At 36.6% G+C, this 14,459-nt stretch overlaps 1 protein-coding gene across 1 annotated transcript; it reads left to right on the forward strand.

Moving 5' to 3' along the window:
- Positions 1-2,346: 2,346 nt before the first annotated feature.
- abhd17ab (abhydrolase domain containing 17A, depalmitoylase b) lies at positions 2,347-13,176 on the forward strand. Its single transcript, XM_051117684.1, has 5 exons — positions 2,347-2,691; positions 3,396-3,772; positions 5,416-5,610; positions 6,678-6,857; positions 9,042-13,176. The coding sequence occupies exons 2-5, from the start codon at positions 3,402-3,404 to the stop codon at positions 9,265-9,267; spliced, it is 972 nt and encodes a 323-aa protein (XP_050973641.1). The 5' UTR covers positions 2,347-2,691; positions 3,396-3,401; the 3' UTR covers positions 9,268-13,176.
- The last annotated feature ends 1,283 nt before the right edge of the window (positions 13,177-14,459 follow it).

A 14,459-nucleotide genomic window follows, 5' to 3' on the forward strand; every position in this document is an offset into this window, starting at 1 on the left:
GATCGTTTCGCTAGACGAGACCCTTATTCCTCAGCTGGGATTCTGTAGAGTCCTTTGAAGCTGCATTGAAACTGCAATTTGGACCTTCAACCCAGTGGCCACCACTGAAGTCCAATATATGGAGAAAAATCCTGGAATGTTTTCCTTAAAATCCTTAATTTCATTTCAACTGAAGAAAGAAAGACATGAACATCTTGGATGAAATGAAGGTGAGTACATTTTTCAGAAATTTTATTCTGGAAGTGAACTAACCCTTTAATAACTAAAGATACTCTTTAAAATAAAGAATATTTTGAAGAATATTTTAATCATCTTAAAAACATTTTCCTACTATAATGCTTTATAGTAGGAAAATAACGTTCCATATATGAAGAACAAAATTAATGTTCCAAGGGTGAAAAAGGAATAGTTTGCCCAAAACAGAAAGTTTGCTGAATATGTACTCAGCCTCAGGCCATCTGAAATGTAGGTGAGTTTGTTTCTTCTTTAGAACTTTAGATTTGGATAAATTTAGCCTTACATCATTTGCTCATTAAAAGGTGAATGGGTGCCGTCAGGATGAGAGTCCTAATAACTTCAGTCCATCAGTTAATGTCTCATGAAGTAAAAGGTTGTGTATTTGTGAGAAATCCACATTTTGACTTTGAACTACATTCTGGACAAATTAAAAAACATTGTCATATGAAATGTGGAAATATTACTATAAACACTGTAATCAATTGTAATGGTTTGATATGCCAATAAGAAATCTTTACTTTTTATAAGTGTAGTGTTTTGCTGAACCTTTACTTGTAAACAAGATCTGTAAGCAGAGAAAGTCTCTTTTGTCTGTATATGAATCATCCTTATTACTGCCACATCGGCAGCTGCCCACCTCATCCTGTTTAACCACAGACAGTTTGTCTTTCGTCACAGCTGGCTACTGTCTGTGGTTTTTAGTCTATGGGCTTAAATGGGTTGACATTTATCTGTGAGATTGAATGTTACCACATATTTCCATTGTATATTCTTCACCTTTGTAGGCTTATTAAATGAGTGCAAGGAAAAAGGAAGGAGTGTTTTTCTTGTTTTTTAATCCAGTTCCTTATAAAACAGTTCACACGTTGCCTGGAAGGGCCGGAAAGATAATCACTTCTCCGCAAAGACAAAGCATCTCCACCATTTCTCACTAGTGATCTAAATTTTCCTTGGTATTTTGAAGTCTTAAGTGTGAAGTGATTTGATTGGCTTTCACGTTCGTTGAAAAAAAAAGTGAAAACAAGCTACACAAACCACACAAGCATTTTTAATAGACTATATACATTAAGATTTTATATATTCTTTTTCACTTTTTTTTATTAAAGACTATTTATTGGTGAGAAACGTTATGAACAAAGCCATGGAACTTTATAAAGTTGTCCATATTTTAAGTAGTAGTAAGAGTAGTTATGTGTCTTTTTATATTTTAGTTTTTTCCTATTTATATATATATATATATATATATATACACTGCGGCCCATTTTTAAAAAATAGTGGATTGTCTGATTTGAAAGTAACGTTAAATGATTTGGTATACAATGCACATACACAACTTCATTTAAATAAAAGTATTTGGTAGATGTCCCTTGCGAGTGTAATCATCAGCTGTCTGGAAGATTTTACATCGCAACGCCAGCAAATCTGACAGAAGTCCCTGGGATGCCCCTCCCTCGATGTCCCGTCAGCGTAATTTCCGGATGCGGGTACAGTAAAGAGCAAAGACGTTTTAACGAAAGGACTGTAATCCACTTTGCATGATTTCCGCACTGACGACTCGTCGAGTCACGTGTGACTTAGCGGACCCTCTGATTGGTTACACGCCTCTCGACAGTGTGCGTTCAAATATGTATTTTAAAATTATTTTATAAGAATACAATAAAACATTTTCTTTTCAAATCCGTATACTACTCATACAAATTTCCCATTAACCTTCCCATAAATATTTTGCTTAATAAGTTTGCAGATGCTTGACACAATGTGCTTTTTGTAAAAATACAGTGTATATATATATATATATATATATATATATATATATATATATATATATATATATATGATATGATTTTAGTCTTTTATGTATTATATATATATATATATATATATATATATATATATTAGAGAGAGAGAGAGAGATTATTATACGTTTTTAAACAGTAATATTTAAATGTAATTTAAGCATACTGCGTTGTTATAGAATATCATGTTTGAAAATAACATTTTAGTCATCGTTTTAGCCTTCAGCCCAACATGTTTTAATCATGTTTACATACTATTCCCCATCTCTACAGCGCCTCCTACTTCAAGCCGTAGCAGTACAACGCAATGAAGAGTGGGAAAGCTAACAAACATCTTTGACTGGAGTGGAAAAAAACACACAGCTCTATTAGCCTATACCAGCAGATTATTACATGCCAGGACGGTAGCCGGGAATCACCTCGGAACGACAAATCAGAAATCGAGTTTTATTCCTGCAGGGCTCAGCTTTTTATTTGCAGATGAGACATGTCTTCAGCGCCGTTCGGGTCTTTATTTCTTATCTGAGAGGAGTCGTAGCTCACTGGCTAGCTGGCTAACTCCCCCCTACCCCCTCACTACGAGCTAGCTACTTAGCGACAGAGGTGTGAAAATATAAAGAAATCCGGCTTTGGCAGGCTGTGGAAAAGAGAACGACACGTATGTGGACAAGTATATACATTCATGTGTTTGTTAACAATATGTTGTTCGTTTGGAGGCGTAGATGAGGTGTAAATGTTGAGTTAGCGATAAGCGGGACTGTTTGGACTGATGTGACCACTGGTGGATATTTTATTGGAGCCTCTTAAACCGGCAATATCAGACTATATATTATTTATATTTTTGTAGTCTATACAGTGTCAAGTAGCGGATAGACTATCAGTTTTAAGCTGGGAGGACAGTATAGCTGGGAGATAGGTTTACTGGATGCCTGAGTTAATTCTACCTGGGTATTACTTATTAACCATTTGTTTACTGTCGGAGCTTTTTACCTGTTTAAGCATTCGTAGAGAATTTTGCAGGAGAAATATCTAAAAAAGAAAGATAGAAAGACAAAGCTTATTTTTTTAATTATATTTGTGTTTATTCTTGTCTTTTTAAATAATTACTTTGTACATTTGAGGGTCGCCCACTCGTGGGTGCCACCATGTTGAGATCACATGACCAGTGGTGTCATTTAACAATAATAGTACAATTTAATAGACATATTATTAATATAAGAATTGAATTTATTGTTATTACTACAAATATAATATACATACCGCACAGCCCAGTTGAAACTAAGTTAATGTGAGTAGAAAACTGCGTGAAGTCTTTTGTGTTGATTATGTTTTGACCACAGTCTCCTGTCATCTCTTTTGCAGCTGACAATGAATGGCCTTTCTGTGAGTGAGCTGTGCTGCCTGTTCTGTTGCCCCCCCTGCCCCAGCCGTATCGCTGCCAAGCTTGCCTTCCTGCCCCCTGAACCTACCTATGCCCTCTTGCCCGATCTGGAGGCCGGGCAGGTGCCTGCCGGACCCACGGGGACGTCAGGCCTCCGGTCCCGGGGAGGAGGTGGTGGTGGGAGTTCGGTAGGGGGAGGGAATGTCACAGGGGAGGGGCGCTGGAAGCTCCACCTCACAGAGCGGGCGGAATTCCAGTATTCCCAACGGGAACTGGATGCCACGGAAGTGTTCCTGACTCGATCTAGTAGGGGGAACAGAGTGGGCTGCATGTATATCCGCTGTGCCCCCTCTGCCAGGTAAGATGGATGCATTTTTGGATGACTTATGATTGGAGGTTCAACAATATATGTTGAACTCAAAATGTCATTTGTTTCCTCTGATGGACCCCCGTTTTCCCCCATGGGTCATTTACATTCCTTCATTATTTTTCCATTCTCTTTGTCCCATTTCCTGCTTCCCTCTCTGAGTTTGTCTGCTATCTTTACTCAGAAGCCACTCCTTCCTGGACACATTCTTTCTTTATCACGCGCCACGTTATTCTGACTGTTATTCTTACTTGCTCTATTGTTGCTTTATTTCCTCTTTAAGGGTAATTTTTATAGGATGAGTACTGTTGTTGTAAAAATGCACTACCAGTCAAAAGTTGTTAATGTTTATTAAAGAAGTCTCTTTTGCTCCTCTGCTCACCAAGCCTGCATTGTACATGGTACAGCAAAAACAATAAATTTTTAAAACATTTTTACTATTTAAAATAACTGTTTTCTATTTGAATATATTTTAAAATGTAATTTATTCCTGTGATTTCAAAGCTGAATTTTTTGCATCATTACTCCAGTCACATGATCCTTCAGAAATCATTTTAATATTCTGATTTGCTGCTCAAAAAGCATTTATGTTGATAACAGCTGAGTAGAATTTTTCTCAGGTTTTTTTGATGAGTAGAAAGTTCAGAAGAACAGCATTTATCTGAAATAGAAATCTATTTCATTATAAATGTCTTCATTATCATTTTTGATCAATTTAAAACATACTTGCTAAATAAAAGTAATAAATGACACTGGCTCGAAGCTTTAGAATGATGTAGTGTATAATGTTACAAAAGCTTTTTATTTTAGCTAAATGCTGATCCTTGGAAAAAATGTAGTCACCTGTTTTAAATATTGATGATGATAATAATATTAATACAAATGTTTCTTGAACAGCAAATCAGCATATTAGAATGATTTCTGAAGGATCATGTGACACTGAAGACTGGGGTAATGAAGCTGAAAATGTAGCTTTGATCACAGGAATAAATTACATCTTAAAATATTTTCAAAATAGAAAGCAGTTATTTTAAATAGTAAAAAATATTTCACAATATTACTGCTTTTGCTGTATTTTGGATCAAATAAATGCAGGCTTGGTGAGCAGAAGAGACTTGTTTAAAAACATTTAAAATCTTACCGTTCTGAAACTTTTTGGTAGTGTAAGTTGAAGTACTAAAAATACTAAAACTAAAATAAAATTTCAGCTAAATAGAATAGCAAGAATAACAACAACAAATCTTAAATTACTGAAACCACAATTAAAAGGAAAACTAAAATATATTAAAATAATAAATGAAATAGTGAAAATATTAAAATGTAATAAATACATAGACAGTTTTTTTTTGCCGTTGGAGTATTTGAATACTCTGGTATTACATGATTCTACACACACACACACACCCCTGTGTTAGTTGTGAAACCATTCCCTGTGGCACATAGAGCTCAGGCTTACTGCAAATGCGCCTACATGCCCAGTGATTCAGCGAGTGAAATTATAGGTTATTAAGTCACTGTGTGGATCCATCTTGACTTAGATGTTGAGTCAGACCTTGAAATGGTGTAATGAACATACTAGAGGGTGAATTTGTACTACGAATCCCATCATCCTTTTTGTCTGTCTTTCTCCACAGATTCACTGTCCTGTTCTCCCACGGTAATGCAGTGGATCTAGGCCAGATGAGCAGCTTCTATATCGGCCTTGGCACTCGCATCAACTGTAACATATTCTCCTATGATTACTCCGGCTACGGGGTCAGTACAGGGAAGCCCTCGGAAAAGAATTTATATGCAGACATTGACGCAGCGTGGCAGGCTCTACGCTCAAGGTGAGACGCAAAATCAATACCAGGGCACAACCAAAACATCTGCATGACTGTAAGAGTTCAAGGTTTACAGTGCTACATATTAATGTATAATCTAGATAACTTTGGTTGAACATTTTTTGCTTTTAGCCTACATAAGCCAATCTTAAAAGTGCTAAAAGATTTCTTAAAGGAATAGTTCACCCAAAAAATGAAAATCACCCCATGATTTACTCACATTCAAGCTGTCCTAGATGTATATGACATTCTTCTTTCAAACAAATACAATCAGAGTTATCTTAAAACTGCCTAGCTCTTCCAAGCATTATAATGGCAGCGAATGGCTGTTGAGATTTTGAAGTCCAATAAAGAACCCAGTTTTCTTTACAGCAAAGGGGAAAAAAGGTTTTAAACTTATAATTCATAACTGGTGTTTTGTTTTGCTCTCTCCACTGTGCCTCCATGTTCATCACCGCGTTCACCTGCGTCTTGTGTCATCTGCTGGAACGCTACTCTCTCATGTACGCACTACGACAGAGATTATGGTTTAAAATATGAGAAAGTTTAAAATATGGATATTTTTCCTACACAAATGCATAGCTTTACTTCAGAAGGCCTTTATTAACCCCTGGAACTGTGCGAAGTACTTTTTATGATGGATGGACACACTTTATTGGATTTCAAAATCTCAACACCCATTCACTGCCATTATAAAGCTCGGTGGAGCCAGGGCATTTTTTAATACAACTCTGATTGTATTCGTCTGAAAGAAAAAAGTCATATACACCTAGGTTTGAGAGGAAATAAATCATGGGGTAATTTATATTTTTGGATGAACTATGCCTGTGAGATCAGTGAGAAACCATTAAGTGAAATACAAACCAGAATCGCAATTTTCTTTAATTCAGGAATGTACTTTTTTTTTTCTTTTTCTTTTTTTTTCAAAGGCTGATGAAAATTCATACAGCAACCAGCAATCTGCAATTCATACTGGTTTTGGTGTGAATAGGCTGTAAATCACGTTGACATGAGAGAGTTATTTGTTCAGTATATGACATTTAATTGGCATTTGATCCCTCTCTTTCAAACAGATATGGCATCAGCCCAGAGAATATTATCTTGTATGGACAGAGCATTGGCACGGTGCCCACGGTCGACCTGGCATCACGATACGAGTGTGCAGCTGTGATTCTGCACTCCCCTCTCACCTCCGGCATGAGGGTGGCCTTCCCCGACACTAAGAAGACTTACTGCTTTGACGCATTTCCCAAGTGAGTACCAAAAAACGTTGGGTTCCTATTTGCCCTCAATTGTTTGTCTGCCGTTACTGTTATGCTGGAGGTTTGACAGAGCATCATCATTGCGGTTTGTTTATGAGCTGATGATTTGCCTTGTCATGGCCAGCACAGATTGCTGCTATTTATGAGCGATTCACTGGGTTTTGGTTTTGGCGAGAGCAAACCGAGTGTGCTGTGATGTGGATTGCTTCCGGAGATTATACTGAGCTTCTTGTTTTGACACAAAATGCGTCTGGCTATCACACATTGAAATTTATAGATGCAAAACAATTTTCAGTCTTAGAATTAGACCTTTAGTTCTTGATTGAAGGGAATTAGACTTTTTATTCTTCAAGTTTCATTACAATCATTGTCATTGTTGCATGTTGGCTGTGACAGCAGTGTTGTGGAGCTAAGAGGGAGGTTGGCTACACTCGGTGGGTGGTGTCACTCAGTGCCAGTGTAGCAGAACACATGGTTGCCATACAGATTTAGTCAAAACCACCACTGTTCTCGCACAAGTGCTGTGTAGTTAGCATGCAGCTGTTTTGTGTGCTGGCACTGACACATACACACATGTATACACCACATGTGTACAACACATGCACCACACTTGAATATTCAAAATATAGTTGGCTACATAACAATTTGTAATTGTTGTTATTATTTCTAAGTGTTTGTATGTACTGTTCGAAAGTTTATAGTGAGTATGTACTTATTTTTATTTTTTGGTGCTGACTGATCTGAATTTGAGAAAAAACTGTAATATTGTGAAATATTATGACATTTAAAATAATAAATTTATTCCTGTGAATTTATCAGCCATTACTCCAGTCATGAGTCTCACATGATCCTTCAGAAATCATTCTAATATGCTGATTTGCTGCTTAAGAGACCTTTCTTTTGATTTATCAATGTTGAAAACAGTTGTGGTGCTTATTTTTGTGGAAACTGTGATAGATTTTTTTTCTCCATTCTTTGAATAGAACAGCGTTTATCTAAAATTTGTATCATTATAAATGTTTTTACTGCCACTTTTGATCACTTTAAATGGGTCCTTGCTGAATAAAAGTGTTAATTTTTATTACATTTAAAATATCCGGGACAAAATTAAAACATCACAATTTGATAACATCATCAGAAATGTACAATTAAATACAACTAATAAGTTAGAAAAGCCTATTACAGTCTGAGCTGATATCAGGCTACTGTGAAATTTGTCGGAGCTGAAATTAATTGTGGAGTTTCATTGATCATATACAGTTGAGGTCAAAAGTTTACAAATACCTTGCTGAATCTTTAAAATGTTCATGATTTAACCGAAAGTGATAGTTGTTCATGAGTCCCTTGTTTGTCCTGAACAGTTAAACTGTCTGCTGTTCTTCAGAAAAAATACTTCAGGTCCATAAATTCTATGGTTTTTCATCATTTTTGTGTATTTTCACACTGATGACAACTGAGGGACTCGTATGCAACTATTACAGAAAGTTCAAATGCTCACTGATGCTCTAGAAGGATGCTTTCATTTAGTACTGCCCTTCAGAAGCTACAGAAGATACTTTAATATTTCCCAGAAGACAAAATAAGTTAAATTTACCCCGATTTTAACCTTCTGTAATAGTTGCATATGAGTCCCTCAGTTGTCCTCAGTGTGAAACGATGGATCTCAAAATCATAGTCATTGTTGGAAAGGGTTTAAATACACAAAAATGCTGAAAAACCAAAGAATTTGTGGGATCTGAAGGATTTTTTCTGAAGAACAGTGGACAGTTTAACTGTTCAGGACAAACAAGGGAATCATAAACAACTAGCACTAAACAAAAAAAAAAAAAAAACAGCTGTGGATTCAGGTAACAACACAGTATTAAGTATCAAGCGTATGTAAACTTTTGAAAGGGTTAATTTTTATAATTTCAGTATGTAAACATCTTTTATGTAAAATATTCAGGTCAGTACTAAATAAAAAAAATAACATGCATTTTTGTATAATCCCTCTTGTTTTGGTAAAATAACTAACATTTTGCAGATTCTGCAAAGTGTATGTGAACTTTTAACCTCGACTGTATGTCAAGTGTGAAATGAGCTTTTCAATCTCTTAAATAAGTTCTTTTTTTTCCTCTGTGTGTATTGGGGAAGTTGTTTTTCTTCTAACACCTTGTGTTCATTTGTGTGTTTCAGCATTGAGAAAGTGTCTAAAATCACATCTCCAGTGTTGATCATCCATGGGACGGAGGACGAAGTGATAGATTTTTCCCACGGGCTGGCCCTGTACGAGCGCTGCCCCAAAGCCGTGGAGCCACTGTGGGTGGAGGGAGCCGGACACAACGACATCGAACTGTACAGCCAATACCTGGAACGCCTGCGTCGTTTCATCGGGCAGGAATTGGCCGCACAACACGCCTAAGCTGTCCTCCGTTTCCTCCTCCTCTTGTCATCCCACCATCTCCCAGTCCGAGCGAGAGCGAGATGAATGTGTCAGTAACTTATTGAAGGCTGCCATTTTGTATGGACAACGTTACTATCGAAGCAGCTTGACGGATACACAGCTGCTCAGATTTGTTTTAAGTGTTTTCTTTTTTTCTCCCTCTGTTTGTCATCTCCTTGTACATATGAGCGTGCGTGTGTGCCTATGGCAACTCTGGGGGATGGAAGTGGAATTTCTCTGGACGAATTGAGATGCCGGTTTCAGTCCGAAGGAAATAAGCCAGCCGTCCTGTACCTCCAGCCTGATGGTTACTCTCCATATCTGAGCATTCATTTGTCAGTTGAGTGGTTTGCATCTCTGACTTGCTCCCGTGATGCCTCAGCCTGAGAGGTCTTCACTTCCCACTTCTCATCAGGCAACCTAAAATAACTCCATCTCAGATCCTGGCAAATTTCCTAGCCTTGCTGACCCTGCAGGATGGAATAAACCGGTTGTTTGGTGGAGGACTTCTGGATTGAGTTTTGAAGCATCCTACACATTCGTCTAACTATTTGGCTTTTTCTGGATGGCTCTTGTGCGCAGATGTGTGGGTCCGTTTTCTCATACGCCCTGCGGGATGCTGACCTCTATGCACCGACGTTCCCTTCCGATGAGTTTTTGCCTTTATGTAAAAGCAGAGCTTGGGATGAGATGACACCTGATGATCTACACCGCTCCAGGCAGGGAAAGCTCAAATCCTTGTTCCCAGTCTATTTTTTTTTTCTCTCTGCTATTGCTTTCTTTTCCTTCTCAGCATGTGAGGGTGTCCATAGCACCCTGAGGTGAAATGAAACTAGGAGGGCCGCTCGCTCATCATCATATTTCAAAGAAACCACCACTTGGGATGACACGATACAGAGTATATTCACGTCCAGATACATACATCATGTTGGGCCAGTAGAAAGATCAAGCGTTCATTATCTTGTCGGGACTTTCCTAAAGCCAGATCTTCATCATAGCATTTCCACATTCATTCTCCAGTCGTTTAACCTTTTGAATGGGTTTTGGGTTAATAAATGGTTTAATTGTGTAAGAACAAATCATGCACACAACACAGGTAGCAGTCGGAGTTAAAGACAGAAATCACTTCTGAACCCTGTGGCGATGACACACAACTCGCAACCAGTTTTTCTTGTTTTTAGCCTGACGTCAAGTATGTTTGGAAATGTTACTCCTCTCTTGTTGGCATTCAAATTGGAGCTCAAGCTATAATCGTGCATATTACTCTGTCTTTTCAGTGATTGTTATGTTTAAGCAAATCATTTCAAAGCATAGCACATCATTCAAAAGCTCCTCCTAATGATAATAAAGAATTTCCCTTTTTCTTTCAACATCAGATTGCTAGTTAATGACACATGGTTTAATCCACTAAGTAATGTTTTGAGCTGCGGGTAGGTTTAAAGACTATCACTAGCAATAAAGGCACAAGAGTGAGGTCATCTAAAATCTATTTTAGTCCTCTCTAGTCAAGCTGCTTGCCTTCAAAGGGAGTTTGTCTGGATGCAACTATGACTCTTAAAGTTTTCACTCTAATAAATGCTGGGTTAAAAACAACCCAACTTGGGTTATTTGGTAACCCAGCGCTGGGTAAATATTGGACAGAACACATGCTGGGTTGGGTTAAATGTTTTTACCAAACATGCTGGGTTATTTTAAGTCAACTATTGTTTAAAAATTATTATATTGCTGGTTTAAAATGGACTGAATCTTATAAAAACGCACACAGACTTACTAGAGGCAACAGCAATAATCAATAGATGAACATTTATTATTAAGCAAGAACACATGGACAAAATACAAGACAAATTGATTTAATTTGGGTGAATACAGCATAGTTTACGATACTGCATACATTTAAACTCATTTAACAAGCATTTTAGACATGAAATGTAACATTTAAAAGTAGAATTTTAATTTTAGTGTTTTCAACCGTTATCTGTAATTGTTTTTACCGAAATAGCGCTAATTCTCATGCCGTTGTGTCGCCGAAATCTGAGCCGGTGAAGGGCTGCTGTTCGCCGGGTTAACTGAACTTCAGACTGTGGCCTCGCATTTCACTCGTAGCTGAAAAATGGCATGACTGACTCCAAAAACTGCCCATAAACAAAGAGTACTTGCATTTGAGAATATTTTTTAGGATTAAACTTGGTACAATAACAAATAAAATCCATTTATTTTATGCAAGGCAAAAAGGCGTGTACATCCTGCGAAACAACCGCTGCTGACGCAGCTGACTGACATCTCGTCCTTATGTTGCGTTCCGTAAAATAATACAATTTATAGCTCACTAAAGACTTTATAAATTAAATAAAATGTATACAAACCTTTATTTCGCTGAAGAAGTGCAAATCGGCGGCGATGAGAACCGCTCTCTCCTGTAGAGGACTTAAAAAGCCCGCGGTCTGACTAACTGTAACTCAGCAGCTGAGTTGTTTCGTCAGAGACAGACTCAACCCGGCGGTTGGGTAGAAAAAAATAACCCAGCACCTGGGTAAAAATAACCCAATAAAGTGACCCAACGGGGTGAACCTGGCATTTTTTTTAGAGTGCAGGTTGTTTAGAAAGATTGTGAAAGCTTTGAATAACACTAGCGGTGAATTGAGAAGCATTCAGAGGTTTCTTTCTTTCAAAGTAAGCTTTTCAACTGTGAATTTTCAAGGGAATTTGCTGCTATAGATCTCAATTGAATGGCTCAATGAAATTAAAGGGCCAAACCCTGCAGTCTTTTGTTGTTTTCTGATGCATCAAAGTCTACAGAGCCATTCTTTAGCGAGATAAGACATCGCTTCCTCTTTCTGCCGTGATTCGTTCTTGCCCTTTTAACACCGTAGGCTGCACAGTCATTCAGGATTCCACACAACAATTTGTTTTAATTAGATTGATTAACTTAAGTATGTTGTCAGGGTAGGTTTTTGGTGCATGAGTATTGATTTTAAGGCACAAGATTTAGTTTCATCTCTAAATCCTGTTCTTTTTTTTCCTTTTTTTTTTTTTTAACTTGGTTAACCTTTATCCACTCCACTTGGTCTAGTAGTATGTGCTCTGGTTAAACCAACTCCCATTAATGCACAAAGCACAGCGATTCTGTATTTTAAAAACACTGGTTTGTACATAATATCTGAAACCTAATTCCAACAAATCTGATTCTGCGTTTCATCATGTATTTAATTTGTGGTTGGACACAAAGGGGCTTGTTCATTCTCCATTCTAACCAAAGATGACAGGTGTTGGAGTTCCGATGGCCGCCCACTGCCATTTGTCAGCGCTCAGATGTTGATCGAAGGAGGAGGCGGCGGACTTTGGCTGTTCAGACCGAGCCAGGTCTCACACAATGCAGGCTGCTGTTGATGTAGTTTTTGTGTGGACTGTTGGTGCGTGTTTACCCCCTGTACGACACAAGTGTTTGGAGGGCCGAAGCAATACTGACTTGGAGCCAGCAGACTGGATGTAAGGATGCTCTGTGTGTGCATACAAAAGGGTAGGATGTTGGGTTGGGGTGGGGCTGGAGTTACCCAGAGGCTCCATCCCGACACATTCAGATTCAACTCTTTTTATTAAGATTGTTTTTTTTTTTCTTGTTTAAAGAAAGTAAGTTATAGAAATGTCTTTTTAAAACTATCAGATGTATGTACTGTATAACATTGTTTGAGAAGCTTAATCTTGAGGTTTGAGAATCTGTTTTTTTATCTTAATGGATCGGGAGCAAGAGTCATTTGGGGTGTTACTGTTCTATCCTTTTATGCATTATTCTAATGTTGTTGTTTTTAGTTTTAAATATGTCTTTTTCCTTTTCCAGAATTAATAATAAAAAAAGAGAGATCTTAGAAAAATAAAATTATGAATTGATAATTTTTGTAATTGTCTCTTCTTGTAACAGCACACAGGAACATCACATTTATATAGCAATATATTATATATATGAAGAGTTTATTTGCAAAAACCGATAAACGCCATTTCAAAAAAAAAAAAAAAAGTGCAGAGTGCCCTGCATTATTCTTTACACATAACGCTATCTAAACACTAAACACGTTTTGTCAAAAAAGCTGGTATTGTCCACTTTCAAGGCATCGCGCGTTCACGTTTTACTGCAGAGGCCTATAAGCGCCTTTGTTGTTTGTGAACAGAAGCCGATAAGTCCACTTTAGCGAATCAGCATGCTGTATTCAGGTCAGGAGAAAAAAAGCTGAAACTTTTTCACAGAACCTTGCTAAAGCAGTACGCTACAATGGTAAGGGAACTATACAGTCTATGATCACAACAACAAAGATTGTCAGGCTTCTACATTGTTAGCTAATTAGTTTGCTAAGATTAAACGAGTGTTTTTTGTTTGTTTGTTTGTTTTTTGTAACTGAAACTTGAAATGTGGAGTTATCTGCTTTTGCCAAAAAACTATAATATATATAAAAACACTTTCAATTAACTTTAATTTTACCTGTATTTGTTGTTAAGTTTTTATTAGTTATTATTATTACTTAATCAAAACAACCTAACTGCCGTTTTATTGATATTACTTGGAATGTAGGATAAAAAACAAAACAAAACATGATTTCTGAAAATAAATAAAAAGGAACCTGTTTTTGCAAATAAACTCTTTAAATATTTATATGATACATTTATATCAACTAATTGATAATTATTGTAAACTATCATTATTATCATTATCAAGTTACTGTAAAGCTAACATCACACTGGAAAGTCACACTTATGTCACAGTTAACATGTAATGTTTTAAATATGATTTTTACATTACATTTACATTTATTTACTTACATTTATTTAGGCAATTATTCATGTTTTCAAATTATATATTATATATTTGTACTTAAAACTAAATGTGGCACTGAATTGATTATTGTAAGTCTGTTTTCTTATAATATGGAACAGGAACATCACATTTACATTCAATTATATTTATTTTATATTAATTATTTGTTATTGTATTATTTGTATTTGAATACATTTCATGCATTTAATAATAATATGAAGAAGAAGAATACATTTTATAATGCACTTTTCTAGAACCCAGAGTGCTACAAACAATTGAAAATAGAAATAATAAAATACAAAGAAAAATTAAATAATAAGAAAAAAAATATATATTTATTAAATATGTGTATTCATATTTAATATTG

The sequence above is a fragment of the Labeo rohita genome, chromosome 8 (assembly GCF_022985175.1).
Source record: "Labeo rohita strain BAU-BD-2019 chromosome 8, IGBB_LRoh.1.0, whole genome shotgun sequence".
NCBI classification, from domain to species: domain Eukaryota; kingdom Metazoa; phylum Chordata; class Actinopteri; order Cypriniformes; family Cyprinidae; genus Labeo; species Labeo rohita.